This window comes from Schistocerca gregaria, unplaced genomic scaffold (assembly GCF_023897955.1).
Source record: "Schistocerca gregaria isolate iqSchGreg1 unplaced genomic scaffold, iqSchGreg1.2 ptg000584l, whole genome shotgun sequence".
NCBI classification, from domain to species: Eukaryota; Metazoa; Arthropoda; class Insecta; order Orthoptera; family Acrididae; genus Schistocerca; species Schistocerca gregaria.
Window position 1 is genome coordinate 102454 of NW_026061974.1, and position 19786 is coordinate 122239.

Genomic DNA, 19786 nt, shown 5'->3' on the forward strand with positions numbered 1-19786 from the left:
CTAGTGGATCTTTCCTACAACTTTTTGGTTGTTTTTTTCCCACTCCCCTCCCTCAGGAGTTGGTGTGGGGCGCATTTGTGTAGTGTCAGCGATGCGCGCTTTCTGCGCAGGGATGTCCTAAAAAAAAATTGACACAAAACGAGTGACCATTTTGCTTGGTCCTTCTATACATGAGGACTATTGCTTGTAAAGAATGACTCACGTGCTGTCGCATCGCACGAGTCAGATCCCGGTGCTGAAACTGGAGGGTACTGAATGCGAATTCAAGGCGAAACGGGTACGCGGTGTCGCTCGTTGTGCATAGGCTTGCTCAGCGAGCTGCGACAGGACCCGTTTTTTTTTTTTTGACAGTGAGGCGAATTCACAGGCTCCCGAGTACGATGGCCTGCTCCGTGTAAAGGACTCTGCCTTCAGCCTGTCCTTTACATACAGGTACTGTCGGCTCTATTACACTGCACTGTATATCTATGACCGGAAGAAGCGAGTCAAACCTACGTGCGCAATCGATTTGAACGACGCAGTAATTGGGGCATCGCTGAATAAGCTGAGGCTGAGGATCATTGCGAAAGGGGTGACATACCACATGAAAGCACGCACGGAGACGGATTTCTCTCGTTGGCTAGAAGCGATACGAGAAGCGAGGGAAATAAAGGAGGACGACGAAATTGTGCTGAAGGTGTACTTTTTAGATGGCGCATTCATTAATGTGAATGTCACGGACGAAACTACGGCGGAAGACGTACGTTTTTTTTTTGTCAATAAACTCACGCCGCCTCGGTCGTGGAGAAGGGGACTAACGAACGCTCTGCGAGAAGCTGTGGAAACGCATCTGCGAAAGGCTGTCACTGGAAGATGATTGCAGGCCCAGCTTTTTCATTTGGGCCATCGGGTCAAGACTAGGTACGTTTGGCTCCGCAGCAGCCGAGTACCTCAAGATTTTTGTGAACTGACGGACACTTTTTAAGAGGTACTATTGCGGAATTACGACAAGATAAAGGATGTACTGAGAGACTGGAATGAGAAGTACGTGCCACAGTACTCTGACAACCTTGAGAGCCCCCCATTCGTGGTCTTCAGGAGGTCACCATTTTCGCAGATTGAGAGGGAGCTGCAGTTCCACAGCGAAAAGGCGATTTACCTGTTGTACTCTGAGGCGGTTTTTGTGTTTTTGATTAACGGCTACTACACGTCTCGAGACCAAAGGCATTACCTTTCCGGGCTGATCGCGCATGTGCTGTTCGGAGACGCCAAAGAGGGGCTAGAGGCAGAGTACCGTCACTCCCTGCCCAAGCTAGTGCCAGGCTCTGCGAGGGCGTTGATCAAGCAAAAGAAGGGACTCAAGGAGGTGAGAGCGGTTCAGGTCGAGCATGCGAAACACAGAGGCACGCCTCTTGAGGCCATTTACAGACAGTTTTTGAAAGTGGTGCAGGCCCTGCCCTACTATGGGTCGGTCTTCTTTTTTGTTCAAGATAACACCGTCGACAAATCCGGATATTTCGTCGGTGACAGCGATATTATGTGTTTAGGTGTCAACCAACTCGGCATTCACTTCTTCATCAAGGGGAAGCACAAATTTTCTCACCCCTGGGAAAACGTATCCTATTGGAGGATGGACAAGTCAACCAAGAGATATTTGTATATTTTAGTTCGGGCGAAAAAAAACGTCTATTACGTCTTGGAGACTCCCGCCTGTCTCCTTATTAATAGCTACGCCTCCAGCATGATTTGGCGTAGAAGACTAATGGATCTGGCATTAGCTAACAAATAAAAATCTATCTAGTCTCTGGGCTCGGAGTTTCCCTGGACTCCTAGAAAAAGTCGAAAATAATTTTTTTTCAATGAAACAAACTCCTACTGAGGGCTTATTTTTTTTTAAGGTCTTGGTTTTTTTTTACGCCCCTTTTATGAAGGCATTCCCTGATGCAATGGTTTGCAGCCTTGGTGGCTGACCCTTATGGATATCTCTAGAATCATTTGTATGGCCTGCAAATTCTGCAAGCGGGAATGGCGGATCCTCTTCCTCATCACCTGCAGTGCCATACTGTTGAATGGGTACTTAACTTATCGGTGCCAGAGAAGTACCTACAACCCTGTTCAATATCTGCGTAAGGACATCCCGTACCGAACGAATAGAACGGCAAATAGGGTGTCTCGCAGCTCAGGAGAAACCATGAACCTTGATAACAGCAAAAATCAAGAGTACAAAACGGTTTACATGTCCGATTTTCTCAGTTCCGGCGCAACATCTTCATCTGATTCACCTTCCAGATATCAAGCACGTGAGAAAAACAGTTCAAAACAATACACTTACGATCTATTAATAGTCCATACCAACTCTATACTTAGAAACCCTCAATTTAAAACCGATATCAAAATCGTCGATACAATCTTCTTGTTTTCCGTGTGCCTAATAGATTTGTTATACCTATATAGATGTGGATGCATGTTCTATGCATACCGAAAAACCATCTATCAGTTCTTTTTTAATTTCATCCTCCTGTTTCTGATACTCATGTTCGATCTGCTCTTCTCCCTGAACACCTTAATCAATAGCTGCAACTTTCTGGTAGTATCAGAAATCTCATCCATCTTCTTTATCGCGTGGGTACGTCATTTAATTTCAAATATGCGTACCCCTTCCAATGTGCTCGACGCTTCGAAGCAGAAAAAAAAACTAACGCCAGACTCTTAGAATATCTATTTACTCTCTTCTTCTGCCGTAATCGTACGTACTCCCATGTCTCTTCGCCCATAAAAAGACTAAGAGCATCCCCTGTCATCCATATTAGTGTATTTATGCATCCTCTAACTGAACAGTTGGACCTTCAGTCAAAATACAAAACCTCCAAATACTTCAAAGTACTCTTTCTTGCCTTCATTTTCGTATTAGCGACATACACTGTCTACCTGCACAATCGAAGAAACATACCATATGTCACAGGGTACGCAATTCAGCGATCAACACAATCATGAATGACATTTTACCGTTAAAAAAAAAGCGCTAACTGACATCGCTCAGCTGTCAATGTGTAAACGAATCTCTCAAATTTTATTCGCACTATGCAATCATGTTCTTATTGTTTCTAGCTATCTCTGTATTGGCCATCATACCCTCCACATTATACAACCTTTCTATGCGCGAATCCGACTTAATTTCCTTGGTTTATATCCAGTCGTTGGCTTCCGTCATTTCCTATCTGGTCTTCCGACACTTGCTTAGTCACATAGACGTCTTTTATCACATAAAAGCAGATATAAAACCTCATCTCTCTGTCGTCTTCCTCTTGATGGAACTGTTCTTCACCTCTAATATAAGCCCCAAAATACCCCAATTCAACCATATGGACTACTGGAAAATAGTTTGCGATTCTTCCGACAGCACAGACACCTTCGAAACAGATTCAGATGACTCGGATGACCTCTACATAGAGTTACTAGATCCAAAGACATAAATATCCCTAAAAAATTCAAAAAAAAAAAATCATACCTAAAATCTACTAAAAATACACTACTTTTTTCCCCTTTCTCTGACATTATTGCATCCCCATTCTCAGCCACCTCAAATCCTGCTCTGCATCTCATCTAAATCACAAAAACTACAATATGGATGCCCCGTCTACTCCCGAAAGCCTAGACCTGCCCACCAATCCTCCAACAAATGACGTCCCTCATCCCCATGTCCTCAATGCTGCCAGCTCTCAACTAAACGACCCCTCCATCACTCCAGACTGGATCGCTCAACTCATAAAAAACATCAAAATGCTTCAAACTCTCCACTTCTCGCCTCAACATGTCTAGGTACGAAAATAAAAAAAAAAAAAAAAAAAAAAGCTCACCCCCTTCCAGTATCCCTCCACCGACCGCCTTGTCAAAATCCCTAGTCATTTCCTAGATGCATGTGATCAACCTTTAACCCTCGTAAACATAGTCAACATACTCCTGGAGTACAAACACGAACCTTTCGACCTCGACTTCAATCTACATTCTTCGGACGTCCAACTTGGTGCTTATCGCCACCTTCACCTCCAACTTCGACAAAGAGGATATTGGAAACTCCCAAAAGTCCTGATTTCAGATGAAATCCAAATACCTGACCGAAGAAAACAACTCTCCCAACTCATCCTAACCTTGGGCGGGACTATCGCCTCCTCAGACGTAGAGGATGACATAAAAAGTGCTACGCACTGTATTGTCCCAAACCAAACGGATTATATCCGCCCTGCCAACGACAAACAGGAAACTGATGACTATTTAAAAATTCACCGATGGACTTCTCCTAACTCTTTAGATCATTTCCTTCCTAAGTGTCAACTTCTTCCTGCAAAAGGCACCAAACATCAACAAATATCACATGTCAAACTCAAGAATGCAAATATCATCCTTGTAACTGAAAATTGGCTCCTAGATTCTGAAAAATTCAACGAATGGATGAACGAAACCGACTATGACCCAGAAACCACTCTGGACCCCATCATAAACAAAGGCCCATATTATTATTATCCCTCTTCAACGTCCTGCCCCCAGCCATCAAAAAAACGTCTATCTGAATCACCCCCCCCTTCAAAAGATGCAAAGAAAAAAATCAACGACCACATCATCAGAAATATCCAAATGGGACTTTTCAATTCTTCTGATAACCCAAAAGAAACATCTCATGATAATTCTCTTCGTAAAAAATTATCCTTAGATCACATCTCTCCTACTCTAGCCTTTCCCCATCACTCAACTTGGTTCTCCATGAATTCCATTCATGAGAACGAGAAACTTGCACTTCCAGAATTCTTCGTCCCCAATTGTCTTGCCCGATCCACCAACAAAACCCCTGAAATCTACCGAGAATATCGAGACTTCATGATATACACCTACCAACAAAACCCCTCTCAGTACCTTACCTTTACCGCCTGTCGTAGAAGCCTTGCCGGAGACGTCTGCTCACTTATCCGTGTCCATGATTTCCTCGAACACGTCGGACTCATCAACTATGCCGTCAATCCGACCGAGCTCCAAACCAACCTTTCTTCATCACTACCTAAACCAAATGTCACCCACGATAACCAAGTATTCAACCCACCACCAAACCATACCGATACACTCTGCTCTAACTGCCTCAAGCCCATCTCCCATCTCTGTTCCACCTGCACCCAAGACTTCTCCAACACCAACTGGTCTCACCAAGAAACCCTGCGACTTTTAGACGCACTGGATCTGTACGGCGAAGATTGGCCAAAAATTTCCCAGCATGTCGGATCCAAAACCATAGACGATTGCATACTCCACTTCCTGAGCCTCCCCATCAACGATGACCTTCCCTCTTCTATTAACGATGATCACCAGACATCACCAAACGCCACCAAACACCACCTCCTTTCAAACTCCAACCACCCTGTTCTGTCTCTTCTCAACTTCATAAAAGAATCTATCCCACATCACGTGGCCTCCTCTTCCATTCAAGCTGCACTTCATTCTCTCCTCGAATCCTTCAACCAAGAACCTACTTCCCCTGTTAAACATGTTAATACACAACCTTTGCCTTCTCTCTGGTCCAAAATCCAAGCCTCCTCCCTTGCCTCACTCGCCCTCTCCTCCTTCAAAGCCTCGCTCCTCTTCGAAAAGGAGGAGCGAGAAATACAACAACACGTTCATCAACTTATCGCAATGCAATTCCAAAAACTAGAACTCAAGCTCAAGCAATTCGACGAACTGAAATGCATCCTTGACGCAGAACGAGCCAAAATAGAAGATGCACAAAAGCAACTCTACGCTGAACGCCAACGCTTCTTAGAAGAAATGAAGTAAGATCATGTAAACAGTCTGCGGTTCAAGAAGCATTTTGCAGCTAATGAATATAAATATTACAAGAAAAAAATTTTCGGCTGCTATTTCATGATCCCTTTCCATGCGAGTACTTTGAATTCTATCGAAACATGTCTCAACCAATACTTCTTTGACATCCTGTGCATATAATGGATACATGTATCTACTGCACCCTTCGATGACCTTGCTCCAACTGCTCTTAACCACTAAGCCGTCTTTGTACAAAAAAATTGTGTATTTGAAAAATCTCCAATTTCGCGTTTTGTGACAAATTCACTGTATTTTTTTCTAGTTATCGCCTCACACCAATACCATGAATACGCTAAACCCAGGCCTTAGCAAAACCCAAATCATCAGGTCGTGTCGGGATACCCTACGGCGTTACAGACGACTCCATCTGAATGGCGTCAAAAATAAAAAATGGTACAAGCTCTAAATTGTTAAAACACACACATATTGCGCGCTTCTAATGTTTAGAATGCTCCAGGGACGATTCTATGAAAGACTACATTCAGAATCAATATCGTAATCAGACCAACCCAATTCAGAACCGTATAATGCTGAAGGCACTTAACCTTGGATTCAATATTTTTACTAAACTCAATTCAATAAAAAAAATTCAGTCACATTGAACATGTTTTTAAACGTGTGTATATTATGTGCAGCTCGCGTGCATCAATCAAAGGCTCTTTGAAAAGTCCGCTTTTTTTTCTGGCCAAATGCCAAACTGGGTCTTGACTACACCCGTGTCAGATGACTCTTCTTACGAATGCCCAGCCTTGGACGTGATGACTGGGCTATGCAACAAAAAAAATTGTCGTTTTTTTCGTCAGTTGAGCAAATTTCTAAACGGAACCTGAATATAAATTTGTGTATGGTTGCTGATAACTTGACGTTAAACCGTGTAAAATTGAGAGCACACAATTGAGTGCTTTCGAGTTACTGCGCAGAGAGATCATGATGAGAGTTTACCTTAAACTTTGACATCCACAAAAATTTTCGCTAATTGGTGCTGTGCGCATAAATTACAACAGCGGAATGACAGATGAAAGTGCGAATATGACAGATTTAAAAAAAATGAGTATCATTTTACCTGTGACGAAATCAGTTTCGATGTCTAATTCTATTTTTCGATTTGTTGTATGTACAAAATGCAACAATTCGATTGTGTGCCAATCTCCCAATGAAGTTACGAGAAATGTGCTATTAGGAACATGTGGACATATTCTGTGTTTGAAGTGTTTTAGCTTTGTACCAAACACGTGCATTGCGTCTGTACAGGATTGCTGTCCGGTGTGTCACGAGTCTGTCACAATAAGACAACTGAGCATCTTAAATGCAACGCATATGGTTGAGCTGTTGGCAACAACAGTATCGATGTTGATGGAGAAACAAAAGGAGATGGAAAGACGTTGCAGGTGGATGAGTAGCGGACAAGACGAAGGGTGTTCATCGGAGCCATGTTCGTTGATTACAGAAGAAAAAGGTATTATTGGTACAGGTGGGTTGAGAATGCCAGTATTTAGTTTGAAGAGTCAAGAAATGGATCAGATTGGTATAGCAGAGAAGCCTACGTTTGCAGAGGGTGACGGTATTAATAGGGCTTGGGAAACCGTATCGAGTGAAGAAGGTAATAAACTGGGTCATATCAGCGAGGCGGAAGAGACAAAAACTGATAGAAGGAGGGGCACAGGGGGACTTTTGGTGCATCCGCTGAAGAGCATTTACGAAAAGTTGGCACAAAACGGATTTAAGAAATTATCATAGCAAGGGGCTTGTATAGAGATGATTAGCGTGAAATCAGCAGCACCGATGAATAGAGAGAGTAGGTATTGATGGGAATAAGTGAGTGAAATTATGATTTGCTAGGCTTGGAGGTTTTTTTAGGGAGAGTGAATTTTTTGTATGGTAATTATTTTTTTAGACATAAGGCGGTCTAACGGAGTTCAGAATAGAAAGCTCTGTTTTTGATGTGTTTGAGTCGTGTCGTGGTTAGGAGATGCGTATCTTTTGCGTACTTCCCTATCTTTTTCTAGGAGATGAATTTTCTGCTGCGACTCGACGTACCTTAATACAGTACAATATCAGACATCTTTTGAATGCCAGCTATCCAGAATCTGGAAATCATTTCGAGCATGAGAAACAATCATACACGTATTTTTTTGTTGAATTGTATAATACCTCTACGGATGACCTTGGAATGTATTTGGACGATACGAACGGATTTATAGGTATGAATTGCGGGGTGTATTGCCGCGTATTTTTACGTGTGTATTGTTAAGATTTTATGTTTTGAGCGTCAAAAACGAGAACGCGTTTGATTGCGAAGTTTGACGTCCGATCACGCGCTCGTCGACCACTGAAGAGATTGTTGTAGTCTTCTGTAATTTTGAGCGCTGCAGAATGCGCAGACAGAAATTGATGCATGTTTAGAACGTCCAGCCCTGAGGAGCAGGCACACATACGCATGAGGCTGACGAGTGACTTTGCTTTTCTAGACAGCTGTAGGAGAAAGGAGGAAGCTGTGTTGGTGTACTGCAAGACGGGGATGAATCGTTCAGTGAGTGTTGTAATAGGATATATGATGTACAAATATGGCAGAGGGTTGGAAGATATGATGGGAAAGATAGAACGTTTATTGGGGCAGAAGGCAAGAGTGAGGCAGGAATATTTGTTGCAACTAGCGGAGAAGGGGAAAAGTTGGGAGAGGGAAGGGGGCGACGAGGTGGTATTAGGAGAGGATGGATTTGACATTACGGAGATCGAAAAAGGTGTGAGAGAGAGACTAAGGTGGTGGGTGCGAGGAGCCGACGAAGAGGTTGAATGGGTGAAAGATGTCAGGAGGAAGGTGAAAAAAATACGGGGATGGGGAAAAATGATAAGAGAAGTATTATTTGATGAAATAAGGAATAATTTGCTGGTTTCTATGGAGAAGGTGCCTATCATGTGGGGAGAGTGTACAAGCGCAGGTGTGATGAAGAAAGATATGGAATACTGGATAGATAGAATGAATCAACTGATAGATAAATCAAAATTTTTGGCTGTACAAATTTTTCGTTCATCTTATGATGCGAATTATGAAAAGATTTTATTTGAGGAATTGCATGAATGGCTATGCAGGGCATACAAGGCGATTGGGAGAGGAGAAGAAGAGAGGAGTGCAGTAGACGAAGTCGAAAAGATTCTTTGGGTATTAGAATGTTGTAACTATTCAACATCCGACGCAATCGACACATATCAGAAAAAGTCAATTACAAGACTCTTAAGTTCGGTGTCTGAACATTCATATGAAAAAAATAGAAAAAAAATTCTTGACTTGGAAATTCAAATTCTAGAAAGGATAGAAACTGCATCAGTTTCTTTATCCACTATCCGCAGAATGATCCAAGATATTCTATCTAATTTAGAATATCAAAATCATCTATCAGAAAAAATCTCAATTACCATATTCCATATTCATCCAAGCTTTCTTCCATCTTGCCTATCTCTTGTCCCATCATTTCTTCTCCCGCCGTCCCTTTCATCGATGTTCGATTCATTTGTGTACTTTTTTCAAAAATCAAAGCCAGTTTTCATCATATCCGATCTTGGCTGTGCTCATCTCACCCTTCGACTCAATAACGCAAAATACCATCTGATCACCACTACTTCTATTATGCTCATCCTCCTTGCTCTTGATTCACATCCTCCTGACGCAGCATGTATTAGTTATGCCTCATTACTTCTTTCTACACGTCTTTCGCCTCGATTGTTCGATAAAAATCTCCACTTTCTCCTTCACGGCCCCGAGAGCGCACGAAAACATTGTCCTGGCGGGCTTCTCTGTAAGTCCGGACACCCTGCTCGCTTTCATCCGGATGACACCTTCTGGCTCAATCAAAGCTTTTCGAGTGATGCTCGAAGAATTGTTCTGAAAGAACCACGTCGCCAATGCCCCTCGGAGCCGTAGTGTGACCGTGATGCTCATATCTCAGGCCTCGTGCAATCGAATGGTATTCTGAAATGAGAATGAGAGAAACCCGGTACAACATTGTACCGTTCATAGTGACACGATCTGAGGTGCGAAGAATTCAAGCCGAGCAAAGAGGTATACAGATATGCAATGTTTTTGAAGGATGTTTCTACATGTGAAGTCTTTTTAGCTGCCAGTTGAAAAAGGTTCGTGAGTTAGGTTAGTCCAGTCTGGGATGTTTTTTCTCTTTTCCAAGTATTCATCTCTGGTAATTTTATTGCAGTCGAACTCTATTTCATCTTGCAGAGCCATGCTCGAGTAGATCCAGCTGAGGTAGCGTCGATGGAGTCGTTTGCTTTCTACGAATCTGAATTTTCCTTGCAATGTGCGCAATGGCGGAAAATTTTGCAGGAGCGAGTTTAGTTCTTCGCTGAGGCGTTTCTGGAATCCAGGGAAGCAAGCCCCGCCGCCCACACACAGGATGTTGCTGACCAATAGCGTTCTTGTATCTATTGGCGCATTGTGAATAGACTCGAGGATGGCGCGTGGAAGGTTCGCCTCTGGAGACTCGAACAGCACAGTGGTGGCTTCAGAGCGAATATGCGGTCTTATTTGAATAGAGTGAGCATCAGACACAATGAGGGTGATGCAGGAATCCGATACACTGCATGTGACAGGTTTACTAAATTTGGATGGCACAAAACAAAAGCGTCTAGAGATTTTTTCTAAGACTTTTGGGTCAATAGGTGCTAGAGTACGTTCTTGTTCGTTTTGAGTAAGTTCTGAAGAGGTGAGCGAAGGATATGTTTCCAGCAGTTCACCTAGGCGTTCATGGACGTGGAGGGCACCGACGGGCGCGACGCGGAGGGCGCACGTCAGTGCAGAACCGAAGACGATGGGAAGGATAGTCGTCGTCGAATGACCTACGTCTACAACGAGTGCGCTATGAAGGCGAAGGGCAAAGGGAGAGAAGGGTTGATGGTAGAGGAAAAGCAAAGAAGGAACCTTGAAGAGCAGAGGTGTTAGACCTATGTGTGTATGTATATGGTTTTATTTTACGTACACGAAGTCTCTTAAGGAGGATGTAAGTGATAGATTCTTTGAATTTAGAAGAGGTGAGTATGTTTTCCAGGATAATTACGTGTACATTGTGTGGGTTGGTGAGGAGGTATTTGAAGAAGATGGTTTGAGTGAAACGCGTTATGGATTCTAGTGCGGATGAGAACGTGGTTGAGTTATTCAGGAGTTTGATAAGTTGTGGATAGGAGACATGGGATGGGTGAGGAGTGGTAGAGAGGTTGTAGTTGCTGGGAATTGACCATCGAGGTTCGGGTTCTCCGACGTATCCGCAAAGTGTTGAGAATGATCCGAAAGATAGGATGGCATGAGGTGAGTGGGTTGTTGGATGCATAAGAGATGAGGGGTGGTGGTTTTTTTTTAAGAGGTGCTCGATTTTTTTGCGGAGTAGAGTTAGATATATTTTTGGAAATAGCGGCGCGATATGAAGCCGTAGGTGCGAAGATGTGTTAGATGAGTGTGCTTCATTATGCGAGGGGTGAGGCAATACATAGAGCTGACGAGGAAAATGAGGAACACAGGACGTCCGGACAGTCTTCGCACTACTGGTGCGGATATTGCGAATTGTATATCAAAGATAGCGCAGTTGTACGAGGGAAAAAAAAGGTGTAGGTGAAAAAAATAATAGTCTCATTCGTCGTGTGTAAAAAATAGGTGAGGCGTCAACATGAGATAGGGGCGAAGCATCGGTCGAATGTGCAGAGGAAGTTGGACGAGATGTGTCGCAAGAACGAAGTGGTGAGGGTCACAGAAAACGTGGAAGAGAAGAAGAAAGAAGAGGAGGAGGACAAGTCGCTGACGGAGGCCATGTTTCCTGGTAAGTGGGAGGAAGTTACAAGTATTTACAGTGATTATTATCGACCTTCAGAGGAGGATTCTGAAAAGAAGGTGACCGCGATCAGAGAGGTAGTTCCTGAAAGATATCGTTTGACAAGAAGCGTCGACGTTAATTTTCAGTTTAAAAAAAAAAAGTTAAATAAAAATGTCAGAAAACCTTTATCGGAGAGTTAAAGGTTTTTTATTTTAGCATTGTGTAGTACCCAACACTGGAAATGCCTTCTCATCCATTGTATCTATGATACCTTGATACGGTTGATCCTGAGCAGCTGGACGGGAACGCTCTTCTTGATAGTTCGTGTTTCTGCGGACTTTTCCTCTGGGTCTCGCGGGGTTGAAGGGCTTTGATTTGGGCAGAATGTCGTCGAGGGGGACGAATCGGCGCCCGCTAGCGGGTTTCTGCTTCTTCTTGTTCGAGTTTGGTGATTTTTTGAGGGCGGCAGGAGTGGGTTGCTTGTACCAGTCGGCGACGACTTTTCTGGGGCTTTTTGGAGGAGAGAGTAGAGCATCCGCTTCCTTTTGTTTTTCCTGTTGTTGGATCATATATTCTGTATAGGAGATGGCATTTGGGTGCTTCAAGAAGAGAGTTAGCGGCAGATAGTGTGGATTGGTGTCTTTTTTTTTTTTTTTTGTCTCAGACACAAAGTTTCATGCATGGCGAAGAGAACATGCCTCTTCCCTGGGCTCAGAGGGCTTAGGTAACATAGGTTTCATCACGGTGTGTGGATTCAGAAGGATTTTCTTAGGAGAAAAAACGTACTTCTGGACAGGATTCCTTGGGAGGATCTGGTTGAGAGGCGGCGGGTGTGTTTTGTTCGTGTTGGTAGAGGACTTCAATGGGTTCTTCAGCGACAGTGAGTTGTTGGTCTATGTCGTTGCGGATGCTTCCCCAGTTGTGAGATCCCGCACCGCCCTTTTTGAGTTTGTTGAGACTAGAGTTTTGTGTGAGTCTAAGGTATGGGGTTAAAAAAAAAAAGAAAAGAGGGCGTACGGAATGCCGCTCCCGGGGTGTCTGTCAAATTCGCGTTCCCTTGGGGTGCCTAGTTGCGTGCGAGATACTTGATGCCCCTTGTTGACAGATCTGTGGATGGGGCCATCGTTTCGAACCACGGAGGGGATGTTATAGTCGGATGGTCCGACGCCCTTTGAGACTTTGAGAGAAAAAGGAGTCAGTTGTTCGTATATATGCCACATGCATCACGGCGAGTAGAGAGGGGTGCAAGGACTCGCCGTGGCGTACCGACTGGAAGGGAGTCATTCTTCGATGCAGTGGCTAAGATACAGGATAGAGGTACGGTTGGTTAGTACGGTTGCAGGTAACGGGAGACTCACAGGTCAAATAGAGCGTACTGTTGGAGGTATTTTGCTTCTTCTTAGAAGAAGCGGAGAAATCTGTTTGTTTTGCCTGTGGAGAAACGTGACGCTTCGGCGAATGAGGAGCGGCAGACGTAGGTTTGGTGTCGCTGACTTCGTTCAGCACGCTGAACATGTTGGTTGATTTGTTCATGGTGCTCGAGATTCTTAGATGTCCCTGTGGCGGGCAACTAGAGAGTAAGCGACCTAAGACAAAGCTACAGCGAGGCTCGTTTAGAGTGATGCAAATTGAGAAAAAAAACAAAAAAAATTTTTGCAGTTATTATGTATATATATACATGGATTATGTGGAAGCTTTTCCAATCAGGGGAAGTCGTTTGGGACGAGAAAGCGAGCAGATACAATGTGTCCGACGAGAATGCAGGAGAAGACAAACACAAGGAGATCTTGAGAGGCACCGAAGAAATCTCGAGAAACGGAGATGAGGCGCATCGCGGCGGTACGTTCGAGGGGGTTAGGACTCGATTTTCGCCTGGAATCCGTCATGACGCACAGGGAGACGCGAAGAAGGAGATAAAGTCGGAAAATGAGCGAGGGATAGCCGAGCACGGCAGCCACAGAGCCGAGGAGGAGGGAGAGGGCGAATTTGAGGGCTGGGCTGTCCAAGAGGGCGAAGTGGTGTGATTTCAGAAGGGAGGGAGCCGGTTCAGAAGGGAGGGAGGAAGAGATGGAGGGGGAGGGGGGGGAGGGGCGAGGGTGCGGGGCGAGGGTGGACGGGGGGGGGGGGATTCGAACGTCTGTCCGGAGGTGATGGCGTCTAGGCGGGATTTGGAAGACTCGAGAATTCTGGCACGCCTGGATGCCCGGCGGCTATCGGCATCGGACATGTTGGTAGGGTGACACAATGGAAAAAAAGTGTAATTGATAAGAAATTTGTTGCTTTTTTAGCACAGTTCTGGAGGTGATTCAAGTGAAAAAAAAAGTATTGATAAAAAATCTCTTCTGCCCTGGTGCGCGATACAATTGAAAAAAAAGTACAATTGGTCTAAAACCCTGACACAGAGTGTCAATCGAGAAAAAAGAGTGCGGTTGACGTGAAAATTTTTTTACGGTGCGGAGCGCAATTGAAAAAAAAGTACGATAGAGATGAATTTTGTTTCGAGGTAGGTGAGGTGCGCAGCAGACATAGGAACTTGTTGCGGCGCAGGTAATTGGGGGGCGCACGGCAGATGTAGAAATCTGCCGCGATGAGATGGAGAAAGTGAGGTCGACGTAGAGATTTCGGTTTGGCGCGTCGGGAAAAAGCGCGGTGATAAAAAAAAAAAGCGTGACGTGACTGAAAGGTGTAACAGTTGCGAAGGTTTTTCGTTTTGACACAAGTGGATTTTTTTATGGGGGCGGGGCGGGACGGAGAGGGGCCTTTTTTTTGCAGGGCGACGTGGAGACAAGGGAGGCTGGCGCACGCGCGGAGTAGGAGTGAGGCGAGAAAAACGTGCGATGGGTATAAAAAGTTTTTTTTTGTCATTTTTTTGTTTTTATGCGGTTTCCTTCCTTGAGGACGAAGCGATAGGACGCGCGGTTGCTGCTGGGTCCTTTTTTTTCGAGTTTGAGTTTTTTCCTGAGGTCGGAGGAGACTTTGGCGGGACGCTCGTATGGGCCGAGTTTTTTTTCCTTGGTTTTGTTGAGGTCTTTGATGACGACCCAGAGCTGGCAGGAGTTTTGGTCGAGGTCGTGGGAGGTGGAGAGTTGGCGACAGACGTCTTCGGAGGTGGCGTGGCTGGGAATGACGAGTTTCTTTTCGACGTCGTTGATCCAGATAGAGAGTTCGACTTCTTCTTCGACGTGAAGGCCTTTCTCCTTCTTGAGGCCCTTTTGGTTGCATTGGACGAGTTCGATGATGGATTGTCGGCCGTTTTTGGCGTTGACGACGAAGGGGTGTTTGAGGAGTTCGGTGGACGTGGGGCGGTATTCGGGGTTTTTGACTAGGCAGCGAGAGATGAAGTCGTTGAACTCGTTTGACCAGGCGCTGGGACAGTAGAGCTTTGGAGGCGGATCGTTGACGATTCTGAAGACGGCCCTGTGGGGCTTTTCCTCGATGAGGGGAGGGATGCCTTCTGCCATTTCGAGGACCGTGATGCCCAGGGACCAGATGTCGGCTTTGGAGTCATACCCGCTACCCATGAGCGTCTCCGGGGCCATCCAGTAGCAGCTGCCGATGGTCGTGGTGCGCTTTTCATCGCCGATCTGCTGAGCGGAGAGACTGAAATCGGTCAATTTGACCGTTCCGTCAGAACTCAGCAAAATGTTCGCCGCCTTGACGTCTCTGTGGATCTTCTTCAAACTGTGCAAGTATTCCAACGCCTTCAGTACCTGCGTCACGATCTCCGCTATCTGGCGCTCCGTGAAGCAAATGTCCTCGTTCTCCCTCGCGTCAATAATGTCCTGCACGGACCCCCCATCACAATACTGCATCACCACCCAAATGCAGTTGTTCTTATGATAACACCCGTAATACTTCAACGTATACTCGCTCTTCAACTCCTTCATTGTGTAAATCTCCTTCAACGTTGTTACTATGTTCGCCCCCGCCACTGTCATCTTCTTTATCGCCACCACCTTCTTCGTCTCTCTGTGAATGGCCCTGTACACGTGACTACCCGTCTCCTTCCCCAACTCCCCCTGTATCTTAAACACCTTCTCGGGGTCCCTCGACGCAAACTCTCTCTCAAGCTGCTTAATGCTTTCGTCCCTGGTCTGGCTCTCCTCGATCGACTTCTCCCCAGTCCCCCCCACCTTCGCCAAGACCTCTCCTATCGAGTCCTGCGCCTCAATCCCCATCCCAGAGGACGACCCCCCTCCTCGGCAACGGCGCCTCCTGCTTCTCCACCGTTGCCGCTCCACTCCCGCTCTCAAACTCGCTCAACAGCCTGTTGAGCGCCTCTATGGTCCTCTGTATGCTCACGTTCGTCATGCTCTCCACGTTCACGTCGCCCACCTGGTCGCTCTGGAACGACAACTTCGCGTTCGATATCACCTGCAGCACCAAACTCTTCACCGTGTTCGCCTACACTCAAGAGCCCTCTTAGTACACACTCTCACACTCATAAACCCCACGCACACACAACTGCACACACACGTACAATGTTAGTCAGGTTCTGTCTGCACGCCACCGTCAGCAACTCCCCGCACTTGATCGACAGGACCTTCGCGTAACTGACCAACAACTCCTGGTTCCTCGTTTTCACCGCCTTCTCCAACTGCTGCAGTGCGTTTATGGCCTCTGTCGTCGACTCGGCCAAACTCTTCAGGTCCTCGTTCGGCCTTCCCAACTCACTCTCTATCGGCGCGATATCGCTCAGCTTCAAACCCTCCACGAACTGGTTGATGTCCTTTATCCCATTCGCCAACGCCTTGAACTGATTCCGCAATTCCTGTCGCGCCTGGTAGTTCGACGAGCTCACGAGCGCCATCGAAGACCTAACTATCGACGTTATCCTACGCTCGCTCTCCTCAATCTCTCTCAGCGCCTTTCTCCCGGTCCCCGTCGCGCTGTTCAGCTGCCTCTTCACCGCGGCAATCAACTCGTTCACGTCGACCACAATACTCTTGTAAATCGCAGACATTTTCTCAGTATCCTTATCCACGCTGTACGTCAAAAGCTTGTGAATGTCCTTCAAAACGCCAATGCTCGAGTTTCGAATCCTCTGCTTCCATCGCTCTACTTCGTCCGCCTGCATTGTAAAGCAAGACAATACAAAAAAAAAGCAGTGGTTTCCCGCCCCTAGTTGCCAGGGCTGGTCGTCCCTGTGAAGGCGAATTTCCTAAGATAGCTCTAGGCACAACTAAGAGTACGCCGTGAGCGAAACCAGCTCACAGGTATTATGCAGCTAACGAAAAGGACAAAATTGTTCCCGAAAAACGACAATTTTTTTTTTCACCTCACAGTAGGAAAAGAGCCCATAGGACGCTCGCAAAAAAAAAAAAGCCAACACTCCCCCAAAACCCACTCTCGCACCCATCTGTTCCCCAACGGCGCTCAAGAGCGTACATATCTTGCGCTCACTTGAAAATATGTACGTCCGCTCATTGCACACACGACATCCATACGTGCGCTTTAAAAAAAAAAATAACTAACACCTTCTCATTTGTTTTTAGAGTGGGCAGATGGAAGACTATTCGTGGGCGCTGATAGAGAGCGACCCCGGCGTGTTCACCGAGCTGATCGAGAGCCTGGGCGTCAAGGGCGTCCAAGTCGAGGAATGCTGGGAATGTAGCGAAGAAGAGCTGCAACGGCACAAGTACGTTTTTTTTTTTCAATCACGCGCCAACCCCAAACAACCCTCACCCCCTTCCAGACCTGTCTACGGGATCATCTTCCTCTTCAAGTACGGCGGCGAGACCAAAGGGATTCAAATCCCTCAGCCCAAGTACGTCGGCGACGTGCCCAATCTCTTCTTTGCCAACCAGGTCATCAACAACGCCTGCGCCACCCAAGCGATCCTGAGCATTCTGATGAACATCAAGGACACCAACTCGGTCGACCTGGGCCCTATGCTGACCGAATTTAAGAAAAACGTCGCCGACTTGCCGTCGAAAATCAAGGGTGTCGCCATCGGTAATCACGAGGAAATACGAAAAGTCCACAACAACTTTCACAGAACGGAAAGCATCACTGTGACCAAGGAGGCACTCCATTCAGAAGACATCTACCACTTCATCAGTTACGTCCCATTCGAGGGCCACCTATACGAGCTGGACGGACTCAAATCTGTCCCTATCGACTGGGGCGAGGTCACTGAAGAAGACTGGCTTGCCAAAGTCATCCAAATCATTAAAACGCGAATCTCCCGGTATCAAGAAGGCGAAATACACTTCAGCCTCATGGCCGCGGTTGGAAACAAAAAACAACTCTATGAAGCGGAAATCAAAAAACTCAAACAACTGAAATCGGAAATACTGAGCACTTGTCCTGCCGATTCGGAATCGAAACTGGCCGAAATCGAATGCGAAATCTCGAACTACGAAGAACAAATATTAAATCAACAATCCATGTTCCAAAGTTGGCGAGCAGAAAATGCCAGGAGAAGACATGACTACATCCCTTTCCTCTACAACTTGCTCAAAATCCTCGCAGAAAAAGACAAACTGCTCCCGCTCATTGACAGAGCAAAAATGTCAGCCGAAAAAAAATCTGCCAAATCTTAAAAAACTTTTTTCGTATGCTTTTTCTAGACACATCCAGGTAACTCTTTCTTCTCAAGATACAGACCGTACAATGCATCCAACGCGTCTTCGCTCTTTTGATACTCGTCAGATTTTCACATTTTTAAATTCTAAAAAAAAAAAAACGTACCCTAATCAAATCCGTCACCGCTTTTTTGAACTCGTCTCTGGATGCTGGTTTCCTCGAATTCAGATGGATCCAGATCGGACAGCTGTTCGAAATCATGCTTCTGTACACGTTCCCCAGTACGAATGGCATTAGCGGCCTCGGCTTTTTCTTCTTGTACAGGCACGGCCTCCTCGGACATTCGGTCTCTTCCCAGAATACTTTCTCCTCGAGATCATACTTGACGCTAGAACTCTTTTCGGGGCGTCAGGTCGCGCGCCTGGCGTTTACAAAAAAAAAAAAAAAAATAGACGTACGAACTGCTCTCGGCACTCGTCTTTCACCAACGGTACAATTCTTATAAAAATGGTCAGAGAAATCTCAATTAGGTTAAAAAAAAGAGGGCGAGGAGCGCGTACAAGTTCAATAGCCTCGCAAACTCTTGACACTCTTCTTTATCGTAGAACCAAATGCCTCTGTCTTCCGAGTGAGAGTTCGAGTACATTAACAGGTCCTCCTCAACCTCGAATTGGAACCTGTCCTCGCCCCCGACATCCTCCACGAATGGCTCGATATACTTCTGGTTCATCACCATGATGCGAAAGGAGGGCGCAGAGGCTCGCTTGACCAGGAACAGTGGACCGCAGACGTTCTCTCTGCTCTGATGCGGGTGAGGGAGTTAGGGAAGACGAAAACGAGGTCTCAAAGTTCGCGTGAATGTGTGTTGTGTGTACCCATTGCCCGCCCAAATAGCTGTAGATGACGACGTGGCGAGCGTGGCCGACGATATCGACGATTTCCGGGTCGTGTCTTTTAAGGACTTTTAGGTTGAAGGCTTTCTCCGGGTCTAGGGACGCGGACATTTGGGCGGTTACAAGGAGGCCGCAGCTTCGAAAAATGGAAAAAAGTGCGACGAAAAAAAGTTTTTGCTCGGCGTCGAGGCCAGAGAGGCAGAGACGGAGGCTTGGTGGCCGTTTGGCGAGAGTGCGGGTCGTGTTCCTGGGAGCGCACTGGAGGAGAGCGAAGTGGGGGTGTTTGAGAGGTTTGAGGAGAGCGTTGCGATAGTGCATCTTTGTTTCGAACCGTTTATAGAGAAAGGGTGTCGATGGATTTTTTTTTTTTTGCTTGATAAGGACAAGGGAGCTCAGACAAGAAGGCGCTCTTGGGGGGGGGTGCAAACAGTATTTATCGGCGATCTGGGAAGATGGTGGTAATCGGGGTGTTGAGTCGGTTCTTGTCGATGCAGCCGATGAAGAAGAAGGTGGCGTTACTGGGGGGGTTTGCGGCGTGTGCCTACGCGATCAACAGATTGACGGATCCCGGTTATTGGGAGAAGGTGGATGCGGGAGGAGAAGTGGAGGACGCGAGGGAGGCTGAGGAGGACAGTAGAGAGGACGAGGACGAGGGGGTGCAGAAGAGGCCGAGTTTGACTTGCGAGCAGTTCTTATCTGTCTCGCGTGTGT

At 46.1% G+C, this 19786-nt stretch overlaps 7 protein-coding genes and 1 long non-coding RNA gene across 13 annotated transcripts; 3 read left to right on the forward strand and 5 right to left on the reverse strand.

Annotated features, from left to right (window-relative positions):
- The first annotated feature begins 178 nt into the window (after window positions 1–178).
- Window positions 179–1817, forward strand: LOC126316463 (FERM domain-containing protein 8-like). Its single transcript, XM_049992755.1, has 4 exons — window positions 179–277; window positions 368–739; window positions 816–900; window positions 966–1817. Exons 1-4 carry the CDS (start codon window positions 194–196, stop codon window positions 1766–1768), a joined length of 1344 nt encoding a protein of 447 aa, XP_049848712.1. The 5' UTR covers window positions 179–193; the 3' UTR covers window positions 1769–1817.
- LOC126316464 (uncharacterized) lies at window positions 668–2980 on the reverse strand. Of its 2 annotated transcripts, XR_007556090.1 has the most exons (4): window positions 2930–2980; window positions 2635–2873; window positions 2332–2448; window positions 668–2261 (listed from the first exon to the last, which is right to left on the reverse strand). It is a non-coding gene; the product is annotated as an uncharacterized LOC126316464 (long non-coding RNA). The 2 variants fall into 2 exon arrangements; XR_007556089.1 differs by having other exon boundaries at window positions 2179–2261; window positions 2332–2674; window positions 2734–2975.
- On the forward strand, window positions 2273–6448 carry LOC126316462 (SWI/SNF complex subunit SMARCC1-like). Of its 3 annotated transcripts, none has more exons than XM_049992754.1 (6): window positions 2273–2605; window positions 2693–2725; window positions 2830–2942; window positions 3020–3798; window positions 3882–6237; window positions 6302–6448. In XM_049992754.1, the coding sequence occupies exons 4-5, from the start codon at window positions 3791–3793 to the stop codon at window positions 5794–5796; spliced, it is 1923 nt and encodes a 640-aa protein (XP_049848711.1). In that variant the 5' UTR covers window positions 2273–2605; window positions 2693–2725; window positions 2830–2942; window positions 3020–3790; the 3' UTR covers window positions 5797–6237; window positions 6302–6448. The 3 variants fall into 3 exon arrangements, with proteins under 3 accessions (XP_049848711.1, XP_049848709.1, XP_049848710.1); XM_049992752.1 differs by having other exon boundaries at window positions 3020–3792; window positions 3847–6237; XM_049992753.1 differs by having other exon boundaries at window positions 3020–3792; window positions 3847–6448.
- Window positions 6449–8864: 2416 nt separating this feature from the next.
- LOC126316453 (actin-related protein 10-like) lies at window positions 8865–11396 on the reverse strand. Its single transcript, XM_049992745.1, has 2 exons — window positions 10830–11396; window positions 8865–10771 (listed from the first exon to the last, which is right to left on the reverse strand). The coding sequence occupies exons 1-2, from the start codon at window positions 11175–11177 to the stop codon at window positions 9953–9955; spliced, it is 1167 nt and encodes a 388-aa protein (XP_049848702.1). The 5' UTR covers window positions 11178–11396; the 3' UTR covers window positions 8865–9952.
- A 442-nt stretch (window positions 11397–11838) lies between these two features.
- On the reverse strand, window positions 11839–13278 carry LOC126316454 (uncharacterized protein DDB_G0288133-like). The gene is made up of 5 exons (XM_049992746.1): window positions 13031–13278; window positions 12921–12953; window positions 12672–12831; window positions 12441–12612; window positions 11839–12253 (listed from the first exon to the last, which is right to left on the reverse strand). The coding sequence occupies exons 1-5, from the start codon at window positions 13185–13187 to the stop codon at window positions 11867–11869; spliced, it is 909 nt and encodes a 302-aa protein (XP_049848703.1). The 5' UTR covers window positions 13188–13278; the 3' UTR covers window positions 11839–11866.
- A 1051-nt stretch (window positions 13279–14329) lies between these two features.
- LOC126316441 (serine/threonine-protein kinase 3-like) lies at window positions 14330–16877 on the reverse strand. 2 transcript variants are annotated; one of them, XM_049992731.1, is made up of 2 exons: window positions 16135–16877; window positions 14330–16058 (listed from the first exon to the last, which is right to left on the reverse strand). In XM_049992731.1, the coding sequence occupies exon 2, from the start codon at window positions 15830–15832 to the stop codon at window positions 14516–14518; it is 1317 nt and encodes a 438-aa protein (XP_049848688.1). In that variant the 5' UTR covers window positions 15833–16058; window positions 16135–16877; the 3' UTR covers window positions 14330–14515. The 2 variants fall into 2 exon arrangements, with proteins under 2 accessions (XP_049848688.1, XP_049848689.1); XM_049992732.1 differs by having other exon boundaries at window positions 14330–16063.
- LOC126316442 (uncharacterized) lies at window positions 16825–18284 on the forward strand. Its single transcript, XM_049992733.1, has 3 exons — window positions 16825–17067; window positions 17150–17292; window positions 17350–18284. Exons 2-3 carry the CDS (start codon window positions 17159–17161, stop codon window positions 18197–18199), a joined length of 984 nt encoding a protein of 327 aa, XP_049848690.1. The 5' UTR covers window positions 16825–17067; window positions 17150–17158; the 3' UTR covers window positions 18200–18284.
- On the reverse strand, window positions 18205–19769 carry LOC126316443 (uncharacterized). Of its 2 annotated transcripts, none has more exons than XM_049992734.1 (5): window positions 19058–19769; window positions 18743–18984; window positions 18641–18680; window positions 18348–18578; window positions 18205–18291 (listed from the first exon to the last, which is right to left on the reverse strand). In XM_049992734.1, exons 1-5 carry the CDS (start codon window positions 19391–19393, stop codon window positions 18223–18225), a joined length of 918 nt encoding a protein of 305 aa, XP_049848691.1. In that variant the 5' UTR covers window positions 19394–19769; the 3' UTR covers window positions 18205–18222. The 2 variants fall into 2 exon arrangements, with proteins under 2 accessions (XP_049848691.1, XP_049848692.1); XM_049992735.1 differs by having other exon boundaries at window positions 18251–18291; window positions 18344–18578; window positions 19058–19763.
- Between the last annotated feature and the right edge of the window lie 17 nt (window positions 19770–19786).